At 38.9% G+C, this 23,803-nt stretch overlaps 1 protein-coding gene across 9 annotated transcripts in view; it reads right to left on the bottom strand.

Annotated features, from left to right (window-relative positions):
* The window catches only part of RBMS2 (RNA binding motif single stranded interacting protein 2), a 97,685-nt gene that overhangs the window by 34,173 nt on the left and 39,709 nt on the right, over positions 1-23,803 (bottom strand). For 7 of the 9 annotated variants that reach the window (XM_063427064.1, XM_063427038.1, XM_063427056.1 and 4 more), the window contains exon 2: positions 5,110-5,282. In XM_063427064.1, the coding sequence (XP_063283134.1) occupies positions 5,110-5,282 (173 nt within the window). Of the gene's footprint in view, positions 1-5,109; positions 5,283-22,993; positions 23,266-23,803 lie in introns of those variants that run through there. The other 2 variants (XM_063427088.1, XM_063427079.1) reach the window with 2 other exon arrangements.

Below are 23,803 nucleotides of genomic sequence, written 5' to 3'. Positions count from 1 at the left end.
AAAGTCTAGCACGGGCCAAATAAACCAGGTTTATGTTTATGTGTGCCGCAAAAAAAACAACTTAAGTTTATTTTAAAAAGTACAGTATAAAAAATAACCCAGCACCTTCTCTACTAAATCCCTGTCCCACCATCCCCCCATATATTAAATCCCAGTCCTTCCCTCTAGTCAACCAGCAGACTCCACTCACATTGCCGCTGCCAGTATGGGACTCCGGAGTTCAGCCTCTGGTATACCCCAAATGGCGCCATACGCACCCTGTGCCAAAGCGGATCCTACTGCTGCTTCTTGAAACCCTGTGAAGGTGGAGCACGTCAACATCACGTCGGAATATGACGTGGCACTCCACTGTCCAGCCGTGCCATCACAACACTGACCGAAACAAACACACTCACTGACACACACAGACAGACACACTCACTAACTGACAGACACACTCACATTTACACATTCTTGTATACACTCACATCACAACCTGGGGTCCAGTGGGGATCTTCTATCTGGAGATCTCCTTCCTGCTGCTTGCTGCTCCCTCACGCGCAGTTTAGTGATGCCGGGTGATGGACTATGTCTTCATATTCTGGCACCCGGCATCACTACAGATGGCGCGCACAAGGGAGCAATGAAAAGCAGGAATGCTGAGCTCCCTCGCTGCCGCTAGCGTCCGGCTTCCTCTAAATTCCTTTAAATTTTAGCGGAGTAGAAACCTGCAATGGAGAAAGCAGGTGCCTATTCTGCTTTAACATCAAGCATGTACTCGCGGCTCGCCGGGCCGCAAAGATGTTCATTGTGGGCCGCGAGTTTCACATGCTTGATGTACAGTGTTTGCAGTGATCCAACACCAATTCAAGCAAAACATATTATCAGGTATAATCAACATTTGAGAGACAAAACATGGCTTTAATGGACACAGAAGAAGGCTCTTCAGGAAGGAAATTAAAAAAATTATAGTAAAATAAATAATAAAAATAAAAAAAATCGTAAAACATAAATAACTGTATATAATAATAACCAACTAAATACACAGCCCTGAGTCTGTGCAATACAGTTCAGCAATAAAATGTACTTTTCCTTAATTTTAGCATTTTATATTTAACTATTAGCTATGCTACTGTACTACTTACACGGTTTTTGGGCATTTGCATAATTCCCCTTGCATTTCTCGCTCTTTTTTTGTGCATGTCTGTTTTATCACACTGTGTTTTGCTAGGGAAAACTATGCAGTAAGTAAAACCCACGTGCTTCAACAGAGGGCATTACCACCTTGGGAGACCATGTTCATGTGCTCGCCCTTCCCCTACAAGGCTATGAAACATGTGTTTTTCAATGCTTTAGCAGAAGGCATTAGATGGCAGTGTGTTTGAGGGAAGTAGGTTATTACACATCCACTGAATGTTTCACTCCAGCACACAATACAATGGAGTATATTGGCGTGAATAAAATATGACCTTCAAAACCAAAAATCAAACAGTTCTGTTTTAATTCCTTTGGTAATCTGGTTCCATGTTTACATGTTAAGCTGCTGCAGTTATTTTAGCTCAAACACTCGAGTCATGTCCTCAGTTAAAAAGGGCTTTGCTGCATTTCATATATGCACACAGTGAGCTAAACTCAATGTGCTTAGGAGGGCACACACTGCATCAGCAGCATGCGTAGCAGACAAAAAGGGTTCGGCATACATAGCTGTGTTAGCCACTTCGCCTGACAAGCTCCTACAAATTAAGAGCATGCTGACGCAGAACTGTTATTTTTTGGGGATCCAGGATCAGATGCTACGTGTGCTTTTTTATTTTTTTAATTTTTTTATTCTTTCTTTTGGTGTGGATGGTTCCACGAAATTTGTTTGCACATTGTGATACATATAAAACATCAGAAATATTATTAAAAAATATTAAAATTAGGCTCGAGGTTGACTTTTTTCGTATAATATAAAACATCAGTATACGTTGGTGAAATGGTAGTTACATCATTAAGAAAAATATAAACGCTTACAATACTTCAACAATGCTAATATTACTAGTGTAATCCTTACGGCAATATGAGACTGTCAAAAGCTCATTAAACCTAAAACAAGTGGTGGCAGATAAAACATATATAGTTATTTGTACGCAACTGGGCAGCAACTGGTCACCAAGGATTCCAGGATATGTCGCTGCTAAAGACCATTGATATGGGCTGTCCTATAGAGGGCCCTGCAGCCTGGGAGTATCTTTGTTTTCCACCGCGGAAGACCTAGACTCCCGTGGCATCTTGGTCGCTGGGGTTCCCTGGATTCCGTCTTGCTGTTGTGTGTCTGCTCTGTGTCTCAGCTAGCCATGCCCCCTCCTTGTGCTTTCTAATAACACTTGCACTTATTTATTTTCCCTGGTTGTCTAAATCATAGCATTTCTACCTATGGATTGTGTCTTCATTCTTCAATCTTGCTGTCTGGCTCAACCTCTGCACCGGATTGACCACAAATCTTTTTTAGCAGCAATATGTCTCTATTTGGGCCATGAAATGGTACATATATATTTGGACAATAATGCTGCCCACACTTAATCTTAAATGCACTCCAGGAAGCCTTGGTTCTGGAACAGTGCTGTTCTAGATTGTGGAGGTCAGCATGGATTTGGTCTCAAGCTGGTGTTACATTATTGACAGCAGAGGACAGGAGGCCTCAGTCTCTCTCCCTATTTGAGAGTCAGAGACTGTAGGTATCACTTTTTTTATATAGTAAAGAAAGTTATAGCCGTAGACAAAGTGAGGTGGCCAAGTATATAAAAAAAAAAAAAAAAACACAGAGTCTAAGGTAAGACACACACCACCATTACTCTCATCCTGTAAGTGCTTGGACGTGGGAGTATGCAGTAATTCAGAAGGTGAATTTAATAAACTTAATGATTTAGAAGGATATTTTTGTAAACCCAAAAATTCATTGATAATTCCACTAGTTGCTGGAGCATCATTACAATAAAGAAAGGGGCACTGAGACACACCTGGAGGGAAGGTACATAGACAGAGAGATCTTTATAAAACAAGACTATGAAAGACAAACATAACTTCATCAGTAGAGAGACATAAAGAGAATGAGGACATGTGAAACAAACAGAGAGAGAGAAAGATGTAAAATGGTTGAGGCAAAGGCACAAAAAGAAAAATAGAAAAGACTAAAAGACATTGAGGGGTTAGGTGTAAACCGTACAATCACACATCTTTTCAGGTTGCATTTTACACATTTGGTTGCCAAAGATTTGGGCTTCTGTAACAAATATGTTTGACACCCAAGTCTTTTCCCTTGGATAACGTAACAAGCTAGACAGGACCTTTGAGCTTGCCTGGGTGTTTATTCGTAGTAACACAGTAACATTGTAATCTAAAGTTGAAAAAAGACTCAAGTCCATTAATGGAAAACTATAGTCACCAAAATAACTTTAGCTTAAAGAAGCAGTTTTCCTGTATAGATGTTGTCTCTGCAGTCTTAATTTTCAATTCTGTGCCATTTAGGAGTTATATCACTCTGTTTATACAACCCTAGCCAAACCTCCCCTGGCTATGACTCACATAGTCTGCATAAAATTTTTTTTCATTTTCAATCAGATGCTCAAGTAACACTAAAGTGTTAGGAACTATAGTGTCCCTTTGTCATGAAAGGGTTAAATAACCATCAAACCACTTACCTGATGCCAGCGCTGAGCACTAAATCCTATGAGCATTTGGAAGACTCTGCACATCCTGAGGACGTCCAAGGACTTTCACAAAGTTAAATTCCGTGTAAATGCAAGAAGCACCTATGGTGGCTGTCTAAGAGACTGTTTTACATTGCAGGACTAAGAGCACATTTATTTCAATGAAATAAAGTGGTCTGTGTGCCTATAGTGTCCCTTTAACTTACTTTAGAAGTTTCTAGCTCATGTTCTGTAATATGAATTTTAATTACATACAGGAGGCTCCTGCAGGCTCTAGAAGGCTATTAACAGTGCGGAGATAGGGCATTCTAAATTAAATAGAATATACAGTAAAGGAAGATTAAACATTAGATCCCAATTTACAGAAAGTGCTTAGGAAAGCTGTGTAAGTCACATGCAGAGAGATGTGCCTCAAAGTAATTTAACTCCTAAATGGCAGATAATTGAGCAGTGGCACTACAGAGGCATGATCTATACACCTTAAAACTGCTCCATTAAGTTAAAGTTGCTTTGGTGTTTATATTGTCCCTTTAAGTTCAATAAGTCAATCAAATCAACTTTTATCGGACTGCAAATCACTGTTCGGTGAATAAACCAGAGAGTTTGCCAATTATTGACATCAAACTCAACTTTCCATAGTTGGCTTTCAATCAAGTTAATAATTACAAACACCACTTATCCTCCTATATTGGCACCTAACCCTACCATAATTACAATTTGAGTCCTCCTTTTATTGACTCTTTATTTTCTTAAATATAATTAAAGATTAGCGAGGATAACTTCCCAAGCATCTGAACAGCAAAGAAATTTCTTCCTGAGAATATTATACAATGTGAACTTGATTTTACTTTGGTGACAGTTTGTTTCCATAATTTAAAATGTTTTTATAGCGAGGTCAAACCATAGTTTAAACTTTGACTCAATTAAATCTGATACAGTAAGAAAGTAAGTTACGCGTCCTTAACAATCTACCACAGAGAATTAGAAAAGGAAAAAAGGTAGAAATCACATGAAGACATGTTGTTAGGTGGGAAGTAAATGAAAGCTAAACGGGAACAAAGATTTAACATGGTAATTTGTGATAACTGAATCACAAATTGTCAACTTTTCTCAAGCCTGTGATTGGACCACGCGACCCCTATGATGACGGAGGGGGTGCAGAAGATCGCTTCGGGAAGTCTGCCGCTAAATTCTAGGTGAGTAATACTTTACAGCTTTTTGCAGCTTTTACAGCAGATTGAGAGCGGGGACCTCCCTTACACCCTTAGTGCATTGACAATATGTGGAGGTCAGATGTTATGCAATAACTCAGGGATAGTGCAATATTGTAAATCAATATATTGTGTCAGATCTACTTTTATTTTACCTATACAGTACAGTCATATATTCCTTGATTCTCTATTTCACCCACCCCTAAAATTCAAAATATAGATTTACTTACGGCTGACAGAGCTTCACCAAGTCCTGGTCCGTAGTGCTGGGATGAAGACCTCTGATGTACAGATTCGTTTTGCTTAACTGTTCACCACCTCCACCACCACCTCCTTCACCCCCACCATTGCTGTTGCTGGGGCTGGGAGGAGCCATGTGCTGCGCTGATGAAACATAGGTCTGCTGAGGAAACAAAAATTAGAATATTTTAAAATGCATTTAAAGCCATTGCCTGCTAACACTGCAATTCAACCACTGTGCATTAACATTACTCTGGATGAACGTATGGTATAATGAAAGACATACATTCCTTGAAAGACAACTAAACGGACCCAGAACACTTAAAGGGACACTCCAGGTTTGTATTCCTAAGCCTATAGTGTTCCTTTAATTTTTACAAGACATTCATACAAGCATGCACATTGTGGGATAAGCAAACCTTCAACCATAAGCTTCATGGGAGTGCTAGAGCTTATCTGTGCCAAATGGCAAATTTTTTTAAAAAGTGATGAGGAATACAGGAATATAGCGGGGGGGTCATAAAAATGAAACAAGAAAGAAAGACAGCATTTCACCCATGTGGAGATTGAAGTTGTGCATTCAAGAAGCCTGCACACATCCCTCATTGAGTCCACATACGGTAGTAAAATTCTACAAAACGATGACAGAAAAGTAGTGGTAGCATTACATGGCTTTTGGTGGTGCTTCAGGGGAGAGTTCATTATCACAAACATTCTTATTCAAAACAATGAATTCAAACAAAGTTCTTAGAAGACATCAAAAAGTTAACGCAAAGAAATTTGCCTAGATTGTTTATGTTAAACATTGGTCTTCAAGCTAATGTTGGAAGAAAACTTCCATAAATGCCTGCCAGCCTACATCTGGTCCCAAGGTGTCAAAATGTAGTCCTGCCAACACTGGAGTACTACAATCACCATAACTTTTTGCCTGCGTAAGCATCAGGGGTGAGATTCAATTACTTCCAAAACACTCATTACATGGCTCAAATTGGCAACTACAAAGATCCCCAAAAATCTGCTATTGTAATATTTTTCAGTATAAGGTAGTTCACCTGAAGTTATAAAGTGAGCTCAACTTATTTTGTAAACATGTTTCTTAACATCTTACTTATCAAACTCCCAGAAACATAAGGTGGAAATTGTACAAAAATACAGTATTCTTAACACACTCCTTTTTATAATAATTTTTGCTAGTAAACACTTCAAGACAAGGGAATGTGCAAAAAGAGGTTAAAGCACTGGTGGGTATTGATCAGGGGCCACACTTTTTTCCAATTTAACAATTTTGCCTAATGTGACATTCCTTGGCGAATCCCTGACAGTTCATACAATTATATGGTTATTTACTAAAGAAGAGGGAATTGACAGTGAATTCAAAGTGAATTTAAAATGTAAGACCACAGTGGTCAATCTGAAATGATATACAGAATTTTTATAGTTCAGGAAGTGTGACCTTAAAAGGAAACTATAGTCACCAAAACTACTTTAAAACTGCTTCATTAAGCTAGTGTATAGATCATGCCCCAGCATTCTCACTGCTCAGTTCCCTGCCATTTAGGAGTTAAATATCCAAAAAAAATGGTTTCCTTTTCAATCAAATGTTAACTTACTTTAGAAGTTTTTATGACCTGGTTTGTTAATTGAACTTTAACCACGCACAGAAGTTCTGCATTGTGTAGAACCAGGTGACAGGAAATTCTAAATTACGATGTACATGCTGCTGCGCAGGTGTGTCATAAATTGGTACATATTTGTGCAAACTACATTATTTTCTTTTTTTCCCCCCCCATATCTGCATAAATCAAATTACAATGGACCAGAGAAGAGAATGCAAGACACCAAGAAGAGGAAAGATAAGGGCTACTTATGTATACTTTTGTAACTGCAACTTGTATTATCTCACACCATGTGCTTTAGATATTTTAAGATTCATTTGATTTATTGCTAGAGTGTCTGTTACACATCTTTTAGAAACTTCTGGCTAGTTCAGAGATTTGAGGAATCTCAGACCAACACAGTAAAATGATAAAATATGACATATCCGATGTACCATCTCACGAACCTTAGGTGATTCTTTTTACCCTTAGTCCACATGTTCTAGCGGTAACATACAATTTCTCGGCTGGCATAGCTTTTATAGCCCAAGTTTATCTGCAGACTGATGTTTCATCAGAGGATGTTGTTGTTTTCTTAGCATTTTATTAACTTGCTACAGATTTATCTACAGTACAGCCTTCCGAACCCTCATTACGCATGATGAATGATGCAGCTACTCGGAGCCTCCATCACTGCCTCGTAGAATTAATTAAAATAGGAAGAAAGGAAAATGCCCCCGAGGAATGTATATGGAATAGTATATTCATATTCTCTTTTAACACCATTGTGACTATAACTTTTAATGCTGCAGCATCATCTGACCAAAGCAATTTTCAAATTTTTGATACTGGTATATGTTAAGTAATCCAGAATTTCCCTCTTTTCTATTAAGTGAGACATATTGTATATACTTCTTTATAAAATATCTGACATGGTTGTTTTTGATAGCATGTATATGTAAATATATAACTTAAGAGAAATAAAATATTGACCCCAAACTTTTATTTTTTAACTGTGACGGCTGGCTAGCAAGCACTGGTTAGCTGCCAACTAACTTTAAAGGTTATTGTAACCAAAAATGGTGTTTTAATAAAGTTTTAGGCTGGAGTAGCTCTTGCTGGCATTGTCCCTCTCCCTGTTGGCAAAAACCAAGTTCTCCCTGCAGCCCCATGATCCTCCAGTGATGTCATTCTCCTTTGCTAGAGGGGGAGGGATGTCAAGGGAGATGGGCTAGGGGAGAACTCTTCAGAGTACAGAAATAGCGCCCATTCATAGGTTTCTAACATTTGTTTAGACGCTACATGAGATATTTGGGACAATATGCATTATAGTTTTAATATTTCCTAGGCCAATGTTTCATAAAGGTCATTTAGCAGCCAACATTGAATATTATTCCAAAAAATGCATACTTTGTCAACTGAAATATAAATCTCTCTGTACTTAAAATTGTTTTACTAACTCTCCCTGACTGGCACTTGGAAAACAATATTTCCCAGAATGCACTCGACTTCCTTTTCAGTGACTTATGTGACTAGCTCTTTTCTTATGTTTCAGAAATGTACGGTATTTGAATTTAAAAGGATTTAACATCTAAATAATCAATTCCTATGCTTGTTTGAAATCACTTTCTGGGTGCTGCCATATTGTATTTGATAAACAATTTACTCAGTGAATTACTAGACGCCTAAAAATAGACAAAGGCAGAGCTGTTCAATTGTTATCGTGGGTTGGGCCCCAGAGCCTACAGTTGTTGTTTCACCTACCCTGCAGCATAGAACACTTTTATACCCAAAAATAATATTGGAAGCATACTATTTTATAACTTTTGTCTGCATTGTGTAGAACCAGGTGACAGGAAATTCAAAATTAAGCAGAATGTGCGATAAAGTAAGTTTAAACATTAGATCTTTATTTACAGGAAGTAAATACAAAGACGAAAATCTATAGTTATGCCACATGTTTCTGTCCGATCAAATCAACTCTAGCCGGCATCCATGTCAGACAAAAAAAAAAATATTAACTGAGGATCAGTCTTTTTTTTCCAGAGACCCATCTTATAAGTAAGCATTTTTTACCCTGTATTGGTGCCCTTGCTGGTTAGCACCCTAGGAAATGGTTTAGGTCCAAAATGTGATAGAATGGCCTATGACAGTAGTTCCCAACCCAGTCCTCAAGTACCATCTTACCAGTCCAGGATTTAGGGATTACCCAGGTGTGTCTATGGTGCTTTCAGTAAAAAAACAAAAAAAAAAAACACTTTAGACATGACAGGGTAATCCCTAAATCATGGACTGTAAAGGGGGACTTGAGGACTGGGTTGGGAACCACTGGCCTACCGGATGATGAGAATACCTGCATTATTTAGGGAAGTGCCAATGCATTCACCAAAGAACACCTCAAAATTTAGGAATAGCCAAATGGACAGAATCAATTTAACAGGGAGAGGAAAAAGTGTGCATTACCAAAATTAGTTCTCAATGTTGCTTCAAAAAAGGAAACATGTTTTACAGAGATGATTAGCCCAAAAATGTACTTTGCAGCCATTGTTCCTCACTACAGTACAAGTTCATTATTCTCTTTAAAGCGAACATGACCACATCAGTGATTTGAAGCGTTCATGCTGCCTGGAATCTGTTTATACAGTGTTTTACTTTGACACACTGAATTTGACCCTTTTGTTGCCAGATATGGAGTTGCACCTCTTGCAGCAAAGGGGCTAAATTCAATGAACTCCAGGCTGGCAATTTTGTACAATTTTGAATGCACAGAGTCTTATTTATTGGCTGAGAGGGGCCAGCTGACCACATGAATCATTGCCATTAAATAGTCAATCGTGAAATCAGGATCGCCATTGTCTATTTGTTTCTAATATCAAGGGACAAAGCTTATCAGACCAGGTCATCAGATAACCAAGCCTCTGCCCAAGCAAAGCAGCTAAAATAATCTGTATGCAACTAGAAACAATTTCCTTTAATTAACCCCACAAGAAGAGTGTGGGTACAACATTTAAAACATATTTACAATTAAGTTTAAAAATGATGATACGACTGTGCTGGACAAAGACCATTTCAATTGTAACCAACTCAAGAACATTACAGATGCTAATTTTCTCTATACTATTTTGAACTCAACTGAAAAAGCACCTAAAGATTCCGTGATATACAGATAGCATTGTGCACATCTTTAACAGCTCACGCTAGTATGGCTCGATTATGTGTAATTATCCTATAATAAAAGTAAACATTTATCTACAGAGCACACTTGAAGTCCTCCACCCAAAATCAAGCTATAGAAAACACCTTGAGCTATAAGTATTTATAACGTAAAATTTGTGGGTAGGAACACTGATGAAATTAAAGACCATCAGTTCTGCTCTTATTTTTTCCAGATTCCTAGGATCAGAGCTTAATCATGAAATATTGAAAGAAGCAGTAATGGTAGTGGTGAGGGTGCATGGTGGGATTAAATCATTATTCCTCTGAGCTCACTTGGTAAGATTCAATTAGTTAGCATAGTCTACCACTACCTGACAGTGGCAGAACAGGATCCAACTCTTCAAGTAGTAGAGAAAGGGAACTAAAATGACCCATAACCATAACCCCTATAACATAGCAGCAGGAAGTATCAAAATAAATTGGCATTACAAAAATATACTACCCCAGATAGACAGATAGATTTATTTTCCACACCAACTCAATGATAAACTCAGGATGGATATCACCCCTTCCTAATATCAGCTTCCAAAACTGACAGTCTACAATATAAGTCTGAGATTACAAAATGTAATTTTGAATGTATGTACTATGGTTCCTGTGAAGGTTTTCTAGCCCAAGCGGCCTTAAAGGACCACTATAGTGCCAGGAAAACAAACTTGTTTTCCTGGCACTATAGGATCATTAGGTGTCCCCCCCACCCTCAGGGCCCCCCTCCCCATGGGCTGAAGGGCCCTTCAGCCACTTACCTTTCTCCAGCGCCAGGCTTCCTCTGCGCTGGTGACCACTCCTACCCCTGCAGTCGTCAGATCTGAATGGGCATGCGCGGCAAGAGCCGCTCTCGCATTCAAACCGCCTATAGGAAAGTAATACTCAATGCTTTCCTATGGACGTCAGCGTCTTCTCACTGTGATTTTCACAGTGAGAATCGGGGAAGCGCCTCTAGCGGCTGTCAGTGAGACAGCTACTAGAGGCTGGATTAACCCTCAGTGAAACAGCAGTTTCTCTGAAACTTTTATGTTTTCAGCTGCAGGGTTAAAACTAGAGGGACCTGGCACCCAGACCACTTCATTGAGCTGAAGTGGTCTGGGTGCCTATAGTGGTCCTTTAAGGCTGGCAGAGCATCATGGTAAATGGAGTTCACAAAAATCCGAACTGTAAATGTTAGCAATTGTTTTAACGTGTTACAAAGACTGGGATTTCAGCTTCCTTAGTACTAATGGAGATTTTCAAAAAACCTGCCGATCTACGTCTGTGTCTTTTCCCCTCCAGCAACAATGATGGTATCAATGCGTAGAGTGTGTTCCATTTAAGTTGCCAGCTACTCTGCCAAGTTCTCTCAAAAAGCTCAAACTGCAGTTCTGTGAATGCGCAATACGCAGCTCATGCCACAAAACTGTTAAAATGGACTCAAGACATATGTTATAATATGTACCTGAAACAAAAAAAAATTAACTACTAACAATAAGTTATTTGTACTGTAGCAATCTTTGTTAATGTAAGGTGTTAAAAGGGACACTAAAGGCACCCAGACCCATCAAGATTTAGTCTGGGTGCAGTGCCCCTGCTGTTTTAACCCTGCATTGTAAAATATTGCTATTTTGTAGAAACAGCAATGCTTACATTACAGGTTAACGCACCTCTAGTGGCTGCCAGGAAGACAACCGCTAGTGGGACTTCCCCTGCTATAACGGAGTCAAACTCGGTTATCGATGAAATGTTGCTCATAGAGCAGTGACGTTTTGCTGCAAATGCACACTAGCCTCCCAATGGAGAAACTTTAAAAAAAATAAAAAAATAAACTATTTAAGGATTTCTCTACAAAAATTCCCATAGACTTAATGGTGACTCCTGCAGTTAAATCTATTGATAACACTTTTTCCAACAGATTCTTTTCATTTGAAAAGGACATTCAAAAATATTAAATAGAGGCCTTAAAGGAATACTATAACTTTAGGAATACATGTTTATATTCCTAACTTTCTAGTGTCCATCTAAATAGTAGAATCCACTCACCCCTCCTCCTCTCTCCCTCAAGTAAGAATGATATGATCCAAAGCAACTTTCTTTACTCATAGGAAGCAGGGAGTGAGCGGACATTTACAATATCATCCAGGCATAAAAACAGTGACCAGTGACTTCTAGCCATTAAATCCCTTCCGCTACAGGCTGGTAATCAGCCCCAGAGTATCAATGTGGGTGAGTGAGGCTCTATGGACAACATTGAATTTAGAAAAAAAATACATGAAGGCAAAATTTCTTATATTTTATTCAAGGGGTGAAATGGTCACTAATGTTATTTCACCAGGATTCCAGTTGCCAAAACTTGCAGGCATTATATTATTAGGTATATGGTCCTTTTTACCAATCCAATAATGGTTAAAGTGCTGTTGAAGAGTACAGGAACAGTGGTATTGTGATCACTTTGACATCATGAATGGCTCATCGAAAGCTGTTAACATATTAATAAATAAAGGATTTGAGATTGCGAATTGTTAGGAGATTCCTTCTATTGGTATCAAAAGGTACTTTTGTAATTAAAAAAAGAAAAAAGTACTTATGTTCAAGCTTTTAGACCTCTACGATCTCTTCACTTATTTGGCACGAACAATGTTAAAAGCTATTTATTATGAAGAATAAGAAAGCTTCTGTGGTTGTCTTGGCAAAAGAACTGTCAACACCCAAGTTAATTTCAGTTCAAATACCACGTGACGCATATGAAAAAGATGGCCAGGCAGGCAGTATAGAAAGGGTCCTATGAAAATACTACTGTGGAAGCATTTACAATTGTAATTAAAAGGCTGGAGTTGATTCCCATTTTTTTTATGAACTATTAAGAAAATGCAAAAAGAAAAACCAAAGAAAACAACATTTATAAAAGAAATAAAAAGCTTACACGTAAACTTCCAGAATTAGCTACCAATCACTAGGGGTTTCAGCTTCTATCCTAACCAGGCTTATATTCAATGGCTAAGCAAATCCCATAAACTCCTTCCCACAGAAATTCTATTCATGACAGTTCCAGTTACAGTCTACAGGTTGCCGGGATGAGGAGAGAAACAGAAACACAACTGTGCGCGTACATAAGAATTCAAGCTCAAAGCCACTGATGGGCAAACAAAGCTAGTACGAAGAGGTCATGGATGGAGAAACAGAAATTGCAGTGCCGGGAGCTTAAGATCTGGTGGGACAGGAGGAAAAAATGTGTGAGTGAATGAGGTAAGTGGCTGGGTGGAGAATTGAGAAAGAACATTAAATACAGCATAATTAATAAAGAGAAGAAAAAAGACTGTGCTGTCTTAAAGGGACACCAGAACAACTACAGCTTAATGTAGTTGTTCTGGGGAGTATAATCATTGCCTTCAGGCATTTTCATGTAAACACTGCCTTTTCAGAGAAAAGGCAGTGTTTACATTGCCCCTAGGGACACCTCCAAGTCCACTCCTCAGATGCCCACTGGAGGGGATTCCTGGCTCATGGCTGCACAGTAGAGATGCATTGATTCAATGCATCTCTATGAGGGGGTGCTGATTGACCAAAACAACCCTGGGAAAGCATTGGATTGGCTAAAAATTAGCAGATTTTATGATGTCACCAATGGGGCGGGGCCAGGGCTGCATTTACGTATTTCTCAGGTGTTCTAGAATCTAGACAGCAGTGGAATAATGGTAAAACATACATATATTGTGCAACAGAACTCATCTATTGGATTGTTTTGATTGCGCTGCAATCATGACTGGTAGCGGAAAGCAAGGAAGAAAGACCGCTCTAGTTAGTGTCAGGGCACCAACCATCACCAGAATAACAATGATATAACTTTCCCACCAGAGGTAAGTATTATAATGTGGGACCGTCAGGAGTAATTTCCATGGTAACATAACAATAACATCTTATTAACCCATAGTACAGTACTTTGGAAAATGCTAGCGCTTTATAAATTATAGTAATAATAAAAAGGCACTGTCCACATTTTTGCCTTTAGCTTAACAGTGCTCTTCAGGCAAATCATAAACGAGGCATATGCTGCTTGCTGCAGTGGTTTAGTAACAGGTAAGTGAAACCACTAATGAGAACAGACCAATATCAAGTGGTACAAGGTCTGTGGAGAAATTAGTCCAAATATCAAAGTGTTTGGTTGACTGGTTCGCCTTGAGGGACAAAAAGAAACACAAGGGTTTTCTACTGATCTTTCTGTTTTAACATGTTTTTTTTTATATATATATTATATATATATATATACATATACACACATATACACAATTTTGCTTTCTAAGGGAGACCACACTGAACAATGCCTTAGTTTATGAACAGGTTTTGTTACTTTTTGGTGTTTTTTTGTGTCTTCGTCTTTGTGTCTTCTTCAATTGTATGTTTTTTCCCTTTTTTTTTGTTTTTTTTTTTAAACAAATAACCACATACTCAGATAAATGTCTTTAAGTAAAAATGTTCACAGTGGCTTGGAACTTGTGCGGGGGAACCATCACTTTTGTGCAAATTACACTGTTAAATAAAACATTGAAAATCCTTTTTAACCTGGATATTATTATTTTTTTCCATGTGTTACTCCATGTGTTGTAAATCTAATTTAAAGATTTAGTATATGACATAACAATCCTGTTCATTCCAGGCACAGCAGGGCATACAATGCAAATGAGAAGGAGAGACAGAAACACTGTTGCATATATCCTCTTCTATGTATTCTTTCTGTATGCTGACAGACAGGTGCAAAGGACAGAGCGTATAACAATGACTGACAGGGAGCTAAGATGAATGTGACTAGATGCAGGTATAGAGGTGTGAATTTCTACATTTAGCTTGCTTTTTTCACAAATACATATTTAATAAATATAGATAATACTAAACATAATATTAAAAGGTCTAAAAAATGATAGCACTGTAAAAAAATAAATAAATGAACATGGAGCATAATTTCCAGAAGAAGAAAAAAAAAAAAAAACAGGTTCAGGTAAGTAAAACTCACTCCCCGCCAGCGGACCTTAAGTGGCGATATCACTTTGTGATATCACCTGCAGCTGTGAGATCACCGGATATCTGACTTTGTAAATTTGGCAAAGTCCCCAGACCTCGGCAGTGCCACTTCTATATTTTTGCCCAATTTTTTTTAAATGATCACAATCTTTTAGAAAACCATAATGATTTATCTACAGCTCTGCAGAATTTGTTGGCGCTAAATAAAGAACAATAATAATCTACAAAAATCCACATAGACTTTAATGATGACTTCTGTAGATAAAGTTTTTTTTTTTTTTTTTTTTAACAGATTGCGATCATTTGAAAGGCACATTCAAAAACATCAAATCAAGGCCTTGAATGAACATTATAGTGTTAGGAATACAAACCTGCATTCTGAACTCTTTAGTGTCTCCCTTTATAGTTGTAATCAGGTACAGCCCCCTTTACCAATTAAAATGAATAAAAGTTTTACTTACCTTTTCCCTGTCCTGCTCACCTCTCTGCCTTCTGTAATTTCATGACGTGGCGATGGCCAATCCAATGCTCCTCAAAAAGGATGCATTAGAAACATAGAATGTGACGGCAGATAAGAACCATTCGGCCCATCTAGTCTGCCCAATTTTCTAAATACTTTCATTAGTCCCTGGCCTTATCTTATAGTTAGGATACCCTTATGCCTATCCCACGCATGCTTAGACTCCTTTACTGCGTTAACCTCTACCACTTCAGCTGGAATATACTTCCTGATATTTTTTTTAAACCTTTGCCCCTCTAATGTAAGACTATATCCTCTTGTTGTGGTAGTTTTTCTTCCTTTAAATATAGTCTCCTTTACTGTGTGGATTCCCTTTATGTATTTAAATGTTTCTATCATATCCCCCCTGTCTCATCTTTCCTCCAAGCTATACATGTTAAGATCCTTTAACCTTTCCTGGTAACTTTTATCCTGGAATCCATGAATCAGTTTAGTAGCCCTTTTCTGAACTCTCACTAAAGTATCAATTTCCTTCTGGAGATACGGTCTCCAGTACTGTGTACAATACTCCAAGTGAGGTCTCACCGGGGTTCTGTACAATAGCATGAACACTTCCCTCTTTCTACTGCTAATACCTCTCCCTATTCAACCAATCATTCTGCTAGCATTTCCTGCTGCTCTATAACATTGTCTGCCTACCTTTAAAGGACCACTCTAGTGCCAGGAAAACATACTCGTTTTCCTGGCACTAGAGTACCCTGAGGGTGCCCCCACCCTCAGGGACCCCCTCCCGCCGGGCTCTGGAGAGAGGAAGGGGTTAAACTTACCTCTTTTTCCAGCGCCGGGCGGGGAGCTTTCCTTCTCCTCGCCATCTTGATCGCGACGTCATCGGCTGAATGCGCATGCGCGGCAGGAGCCGCGCTCGCATTCAGCCGGTCGCATAGGAAAGCATTTACAATGCTTTCCTATGGACGCTTGCGTGCTCTCACTGTGATTTTCACAGTGAGAATCACGCAAGCGCCTCTAGCGGCTGTCAGTGAGACAGCCACTAGAGGATTTGGAGGCTGGATTAACCCTCATTATAAACATAGCAGTTTCTCTGAAACTGCTATGTTTATAAAAAAAAAAGGGTTAATCCTAGAGGTACCTGGCACCCAGACCACTTCATTAAGCTGAAGTCGTCTGGGTGCCTAGAGTGGTCCTTTAAAGGATCACTATAGGGTCAGGAACACAAACATGTATCCCTGACCCTGTAGTGTTAAAACCATCATCTACCCCCCCAGGGCCCCTCATGTCTCCATAAATATAGCAAAATCTTACTGTATTCAAGCCAGAAGCTGTAACTCTGCATGCTGTTTGTCTCAAAAAATACAAGCAGTCTGCTGTCATCAACAGAAGTGGTAGCCTGATCCCATCACAGTGCTTCCCCATAGGATTGGGACTGACAAGGAGGCAGATCAGGGGCAGAGCCAGCATGATTCAAACACAGCCCTGGCCAATCAGCATCTCATCATAGAGATACATTGAATCAATGAATCTCTATGAGAAAAGTTCAGTGTCTGCATGCAGAGGGAGGAGACACTGAATGTTTGGATGCATTTTAGGCAGCCATGACCCAGGAAGGATCTCTTACAGCCATCTGAGGAGTGGCCAGTGAAGTTATCACTAGGCTGTAATGGAAACACTGCATTTTCTCTGAAAAGACAGTGTTTACAGCAAAAAGCCTGAAGGGAATGATTCTACACACCAGAACAAATTCAATAAGCTGTAGTTGTTCTGGTGACTATAGTGTCCCTTTAAGTCATCAGAAATAATCACCCCTAAATCCCTTTCCTCAGATGTTGCACTTATCCACATTAAATGTCAGTCTCCACAACTCTGACCATTTTTCTAGTTAACCTAAATCATTTGCCATTTGGCTTATCCATCCTGGAACATCAACCCTGTTACATTTCTTAGTTTCATCAGCAAAAAGACATACCTTACCATCAAGACCTTCTGCAATATCACTAATAAAAATATTAAAGAGAATGGGTCCAAGTACAGATCCCTGAGGTACCCCACTGGTGAGAAGACCATGCTTCGAATATACTCCATTGACTACAACCCTCTGTTGCCTATCACTCAGCCACTGCCTTACCCATTCAACAATATTGGAATCCAAACTTAAAGATTGCAGTTTTTTGATAAGCCTTCTATGTGCAACAGTGTCAATGTTTTTTGTAATTGTCCTAGTTATAGTTAAATGCCCCCTCTTATAATATTGTAAAGCGCTACAGAATCTGTTGGTGCCATATAAATGGCGATAAAATTACAACAACAACAACAACCCTGGAATGTAAAACATTGCAAGGTTAAAAAGGACAGGACCACTGCACCCCTACCACAATCAAAATAAAGTGGTCTAGCAACTTTAGGATCCCTTTTTCCTTTTTTTATATGAAATCACTTTTTAGTGTGTTTGTTCAATGAACTAGAATATAACTGAATACTCTTCTTAAATGTGTAGCCTCCTCCCAAAATAACACACTGTAAACAGAGAGCAAATTAACAGAGTGGAACACTTTATTCATCAAGTGACTTCACACCATATGGTGAACATACTTTCTTAATGACTAGATCTTTTTAGCCTGTTTCTGGAAGAACCCAGTAAGTACTTGATTCACGCCACTACGAAAGGTTTTCCAAACACTTACTTGGCAAGATCTGTGCACATTTCAATACATAAAGGAATATTAGTTGTCTGTTGATAAAAAAATGTTACATGTATGCAGGAGTAATGTTACATTCAGAGACTGAAAGGGTTAATTTTATCATATGCTAGTTTCCCTCTGTATGTTCTAACAAACTCACAGAAAACTATTTAGCTATACAATATTTTTCATCAACGAAAAGCTGGCTAATCCGAATAGGGAAGACCCAGGTATCTAGGTGTGGGCCTTATGTGTCATTCAGGCTTAGAAAAGAGTAACAGGTTTTATTATGAAACAACATAGAGAATTGTTTCTGGATTGCTACAACAAACAAAGACTAATGAAGAGAACCCTCACCAATTCTGCAGCACATTGCCTATTGTTCAACTCTATGTTGAATACCTGTGTTAAATTTGAATAAAAAAAAAAAAAGATTTGTCCCTTGTTCTATGGCTATTTAAATGTAGCACAATGTGTAAACTTCCATCTAATATATATTGTGTTCAACTGCCTGCATATATAAAAACATACCAAATTAAACCCTGGGTTCAAACTCCCACTACTCCTGGGCAGCAGCATCTAAAAGCTGTAAAAACCTACACTCTTCTTAACTGTCAAAAGAAACCATACTAATTCATATGTAAATACATATACACAAAACTAATAATATACATATACAGAGTTCATCAATAAAATGTGAATTGTTTGGAATTCCATTAAAATTAAAAAAAATTAAGACCAAATTAATGCAAATGATAACACTGCAGCATCTTTTTTACTGAACTAAAAATATTTAAGAATTTTAACATTTTGAAAGTTGCCCCTTTTATCGCGTCAAGGGCCATAATCTGTTTCAGATTATATTTTAAATCAAAAGCATTTTTGATGTTTCCTTTTAAATAATTACATTAAAGAGTTATAGCAATCAGCATATATAACAAAATGCCCGCACCATGGCAATATATTACAATATATAATAAAAATGACATTGCAATTATTCAGTAAGTATAGGAGTTTCAATTTTCAATGTATTCCACTTCCCATCTTGTCTTATAACAGTCACATCCATTAAAAAAAAATAGGCAAGATTTCTTAAAAGAAGAGTACTGCTCTTTACAGAGAAAATGGCGAGCAAGAGTTTCATATTAAGTTATAACATGAAGAATAAAAGCAACTGACCTGGAGGACGGGGCTATTCAGGGCCAATTTACAACACTGTACAAGTTACATAACTAGCTGTAAAAATGCAAAGTGCACATTGGCAAGTGGGTTGTTACCTCACCACAATTCAGGGATTTGGAAAGAAAAACCTCCATCTCTAGTTATTTTAAAGTGTTTATCCCACAATGGATAGCGTTTGCAAATATCCTGCAATTAAAGTTGTTATGGTGCCAGGAGCCCCCTTCAGGCACTCTAAACCATTCTCGAACTGTTTAACCCCTAAGATGCCTCTGGCGCTGGTCTCAGCTCCTGCTGGCGACATCTGGCTTCAGAATTTTCACTTACAGGAAGCGCAGAGTGCCATCAGGCATGGCAACATTAATTAGCACTCTCAGCCAATCAGTGACTTCACCTTCACTAAACTGGCTTTAAAGGGCAGGCAGACCCCAGATAGGTTGTGAAACAGTTCCTAAAAACTTACTCTGACTACTTACTCTGGGAAGGCCCCAGGGCACTACCGGTGGCTGTAGTAGTTATGATGCACAGAGTATACCTTTAATAGTCAGTTTGTAAGTAAAATGGTCATAAACATATGTATTGCCATCCAAACAAATATTCATTCACTAAACTGTGAACTGTTGGGAAATGAAAGTAATTTTTAATTTTGGGGCCAAAATAGAGGAAACAACAAAGACAAGCATAATTTTAGTGCAGCTATTTAGGGTAAAAAAAAATGAATGTCAGTTTTACATTTTGCATTTATTCTGCAAAATTAGAAGATTCCAGTCTAATAGAATATGCACAATAATCTATACATTTTGTTAGCTATAATTTCATTGTTTGTACTTTGAAAGACATGAAAACTCCATCTTGAGTAATTGTTTGAACCGCATTTCCTTCATCTCACTGAACTTCTCTATGACTAATATGGAAAATGATAAGCAAAGGGAAATTCATTATAGAAGTCACTATATATTTTTTTCTGCATTGACCTGCCATTTCAACCAGATAAATGTAAAAAGAAAAAAAACTGTACATTCCACACATTCCACGGTTGCACTGATGAAAAAGAAGATTGGTGTTTACCCTTTTCAGCAACTTTTTTTTTACCAAACTAAGCAAATCTTTGACACTTTCCATTTTTAGGACATATATATTTATATAAATAATACAAATATATGAATAACAATAAAATAAATAAAATAAATAAAGATACTCCATTTGCTACAAATTCATATTATTTAGATTTCTGCAGTGAGCTCATGAAACCAGGAAATGGCTTTGCCAATACTCACTTAAATTTCTGTAGCATTGATGAACATCTCATAAGGAGAGTGTTGTGGGCACAGCATGGTTGACCTATAAAAGCCAGAAACCTAAGTGATGCTACTAGGGATAGACCGATTATCAGTTCCACAGACTATTAAAGAGATGATATTCGGCATATTTCTGATAATTGGTATTGGTTTTGCAAATTACCAATATTACCAATAACTTACTCGCTGCTCAGTCACAACACGGCATCAACCACATCAGGAAACTCCAGCCGCCACACAATGAGGCACCATGTCACAACCTCACAGGGAGGGTTGGCGCCACCCCTCCCTGTGAATCCCTGCATGCTAAGCTCAGGTGAAGGCAGGGAGGTGAGACAGTGAAAAATCTGCTGTAATGTACTGGGCTGGCGGACAGAGTGATAGGAGTGTGACTGATATTAGCTCTCACACTCTTATCAATAACAACACTGTATATGCTGGGATCTCAGTGATCTAAGGGTGACAGATAACCTGTATCGGCATCAGCTCTGGAAAACTGATATTGGTCAATACCTAGTTGTTCACTTTAGTAGCAAAAAATATGAACACTGCAGCATGAGAATTGAAGAAAATATATAATATGTAAATATGTAAAAATTAACTGCATATCTTAAGTTGCACTTTAAAAAGTCACAGAAACTCGAGAAATCATGTATACAGAACTATCCCAGAGTTCCCAGCTTGATATGCAAATGAGCAAAGTCAGTCATTTTGCATATCAAGCTTATGCATTTCTGCAGAAAAGACCTCCCATAGGCAGTCCTTCTGCTCTCCACCCATAGCAACCACAGCCCATGCACTGTGATTATTAGGGTAACTCTCTAGTCACGACGCTCCTAGCGCTGGATAGGGAGTACGGGAACCATTTTGTCTGCGTCACACAGTAGGTTCGCTTAGCTTGGTGAAGCATCAAAAAAGACTGCGAGAAGAGCAAATGGCGTTCAGGAGGTGAGTGTTACAGAACAGTACTATGAAGTTAATTACATGGCGGTGGTCGGACGCAGGTAAGGTGTTCATGTCTCTGTGATAAACGATGTATTCATTTAATGTATTTGGGGCCAATTTATATTGAGTTAAATATTGCATGAAAAATGTATTAAAAAAAAAAAAAGAAAAACCACAACAACATACCACAACTAACTGTAACCAAGCCTATACATTACACCTAACAAAGGATGGATATCTGGATTGCCACTTTAGTAACAATAAAACTACCTAAAATGGGAGAAACAAAAAACATGTTGCACTCATATGATAGATTACATCTGCAAAACTACACTTTATACACAACATGCAAATTAATAAATATGAAGAGACTATGATATTTGAATTAATAGATATTATAACTGTTCAAGAATAGTGTGATTTACAATACCAGTCGCTACAATCATTAATTTTGGATATGACCCATAAAAAACTGTTTGGTGTTGTAGGATATGACTGTGGTTATAACACCAGTATTCTCTCCATCCATTCTATCCTGTCACAAACCGTAGTGGGTAGTGGATGCATGGAATAGCCTTCCAGCTGAAGTGGTAGAGGTTAATACAGTAAAGGAGTTTATCCCCTTAAGGACCAAACTTCTGGAATAAAAGGGAATCATGATATGTCACACACGTCATGTGTCCTTAAGGGGTTAAGCATGCATGGGATATGCATAAGGCTATCCTTACTATAAGATAAGGCCAGGGACTAATGAAAGTATTTTTAAAAATTGGGCAGACTAGATGGGCCGAATGGTTCTTATCTGCCGTCACATTCTATGTTTCTATGCTTGGTTTTACGAATGTAAACAATCAAGTTGCCATGGCTGATATCATTTTTATCGGTTACAAAACATTAACAGCAATGGTAGCCAAAAGGAAACCTCATGGCTGTTGTAGAACTACAATTTCCATGAACCTATGCCATTTTAATATCTTTTGAGATTATTGACACTGCATTATAGGGCTTGTTGTTCTTCAACACAGGGATCTTCCCTGTGGTTACCATTTAATTTACAGGGAAAAAAACATTAATTATTATTATAAACATAAAATCAGAATAATGTGTGTATGTAGTAAAGTCAGTCAGCAGGAGGTATGCTGCACGAATTCAGTGACTCTGGGCACACACCATGTTTATTTCTATCTATAAATAAAACAAAAATACACTCAGTGAGAGGCACCAACTATAAATAATCTTGATTTATAAATACTGTGAAATCACAAGCTCACACATCCTGAAATAAGTCCATAAACAAATCAATGTGCCCATCTGCTCTGCTGGCAGTGCCAGCCTGCCCCTGGCATGGAAAGGGTTTGGTGCTAACGTGCTTCCCACCATATCAGTCATTACTCCACCCGCCACATTTCCCAATCACTGGCCTCCATCCAAGACTCACCCATGGCAATAATAACTCCCACACATCCCAGCCACAAGCCTCCCCATCCTCCCCCGAGGCCTACCAGCTTCCCGGTGGGTATCCTCATGGGTACACTGGAAAAGATCATCCTGTAAACTGTTGCTGGCCGCTATTTAATACAATAAGAATGCACAAACTCCCATTAATTGTTCATGGAACGCTGGAATATGAGGAATGTTCGGCAGAGAATCCCAGATGCAGTGCCCGCTCCGTGCCCTGGCCCTGCCCACTGTGCCCTCTCCAGCAGAGGTCAGCCCGGGGAAGTAGTAAGTGTTGAACTGGTACGGCAGGAATACAACGTATCTGTGAGTTTCATTAACAAAAAAGAGAGAAGGGTTGGGCTCTGGCTAGTACTAGCCCTGCCCACTCGTTATGGGCTGTCTCACAGCCGGGAGGACTCGCAGGAAAGGCCAAGCCCGTGTGACACACCGTATGACTGACTGGCTCTGCCAGCAGAGATGGGTTACAAGCTGTGCGCAAAGGGCCAGGGTTGGAGTGTGAGTGTGTGTTTGCTGGGAGTGAGAGTCCGGCCAAAGCAGCCCTCCTCCATCCTGTGCTTCCCCCTTTGTGGTTGCTTCCACGTGGGTTTTCCCTGCTGCTGGGAGGTACATTGTAGCAGAGCAGGGATTCCTGGCATACTTGAGGATTTAATCAGCAGATCAGGAGCTGAGCCAGATATACAGTCCCACATCCCTCCTCCCTCCCAACGACTAGCTTCCTGTGGCTTCCCATCTTCCAACCACTTTCAGGGAACAATCCTTTCAAAGGTAAAATACCTGACCTCCTAACCCCCTGGCTGGCTGCAGTCACTAGACAGTTTCCAGACTTGGTGTAGACATGTATGTGATTTTCA

Source organism: Pelobates fuscus, chromosome 1 (genome assembly GCF_036172605.1).
Source record: "Pelobates fuscus isolate aPelFus1 chromosome 1, aPelFus1.pri, whole genome shotgun sequence".
In the NCBI taxonomy this organism is placed as follows: domain Eukaryota; kingdom Metazoa; phylum Chordata; class Amphibia; order Anura; family Pelobatidae; genus Pelobates; species Pelobates fuscus.
Note: the sequence above shows the minus strand (reverse complement) of the source record. Positions and strands in the feature narration are given on the sequence as shown.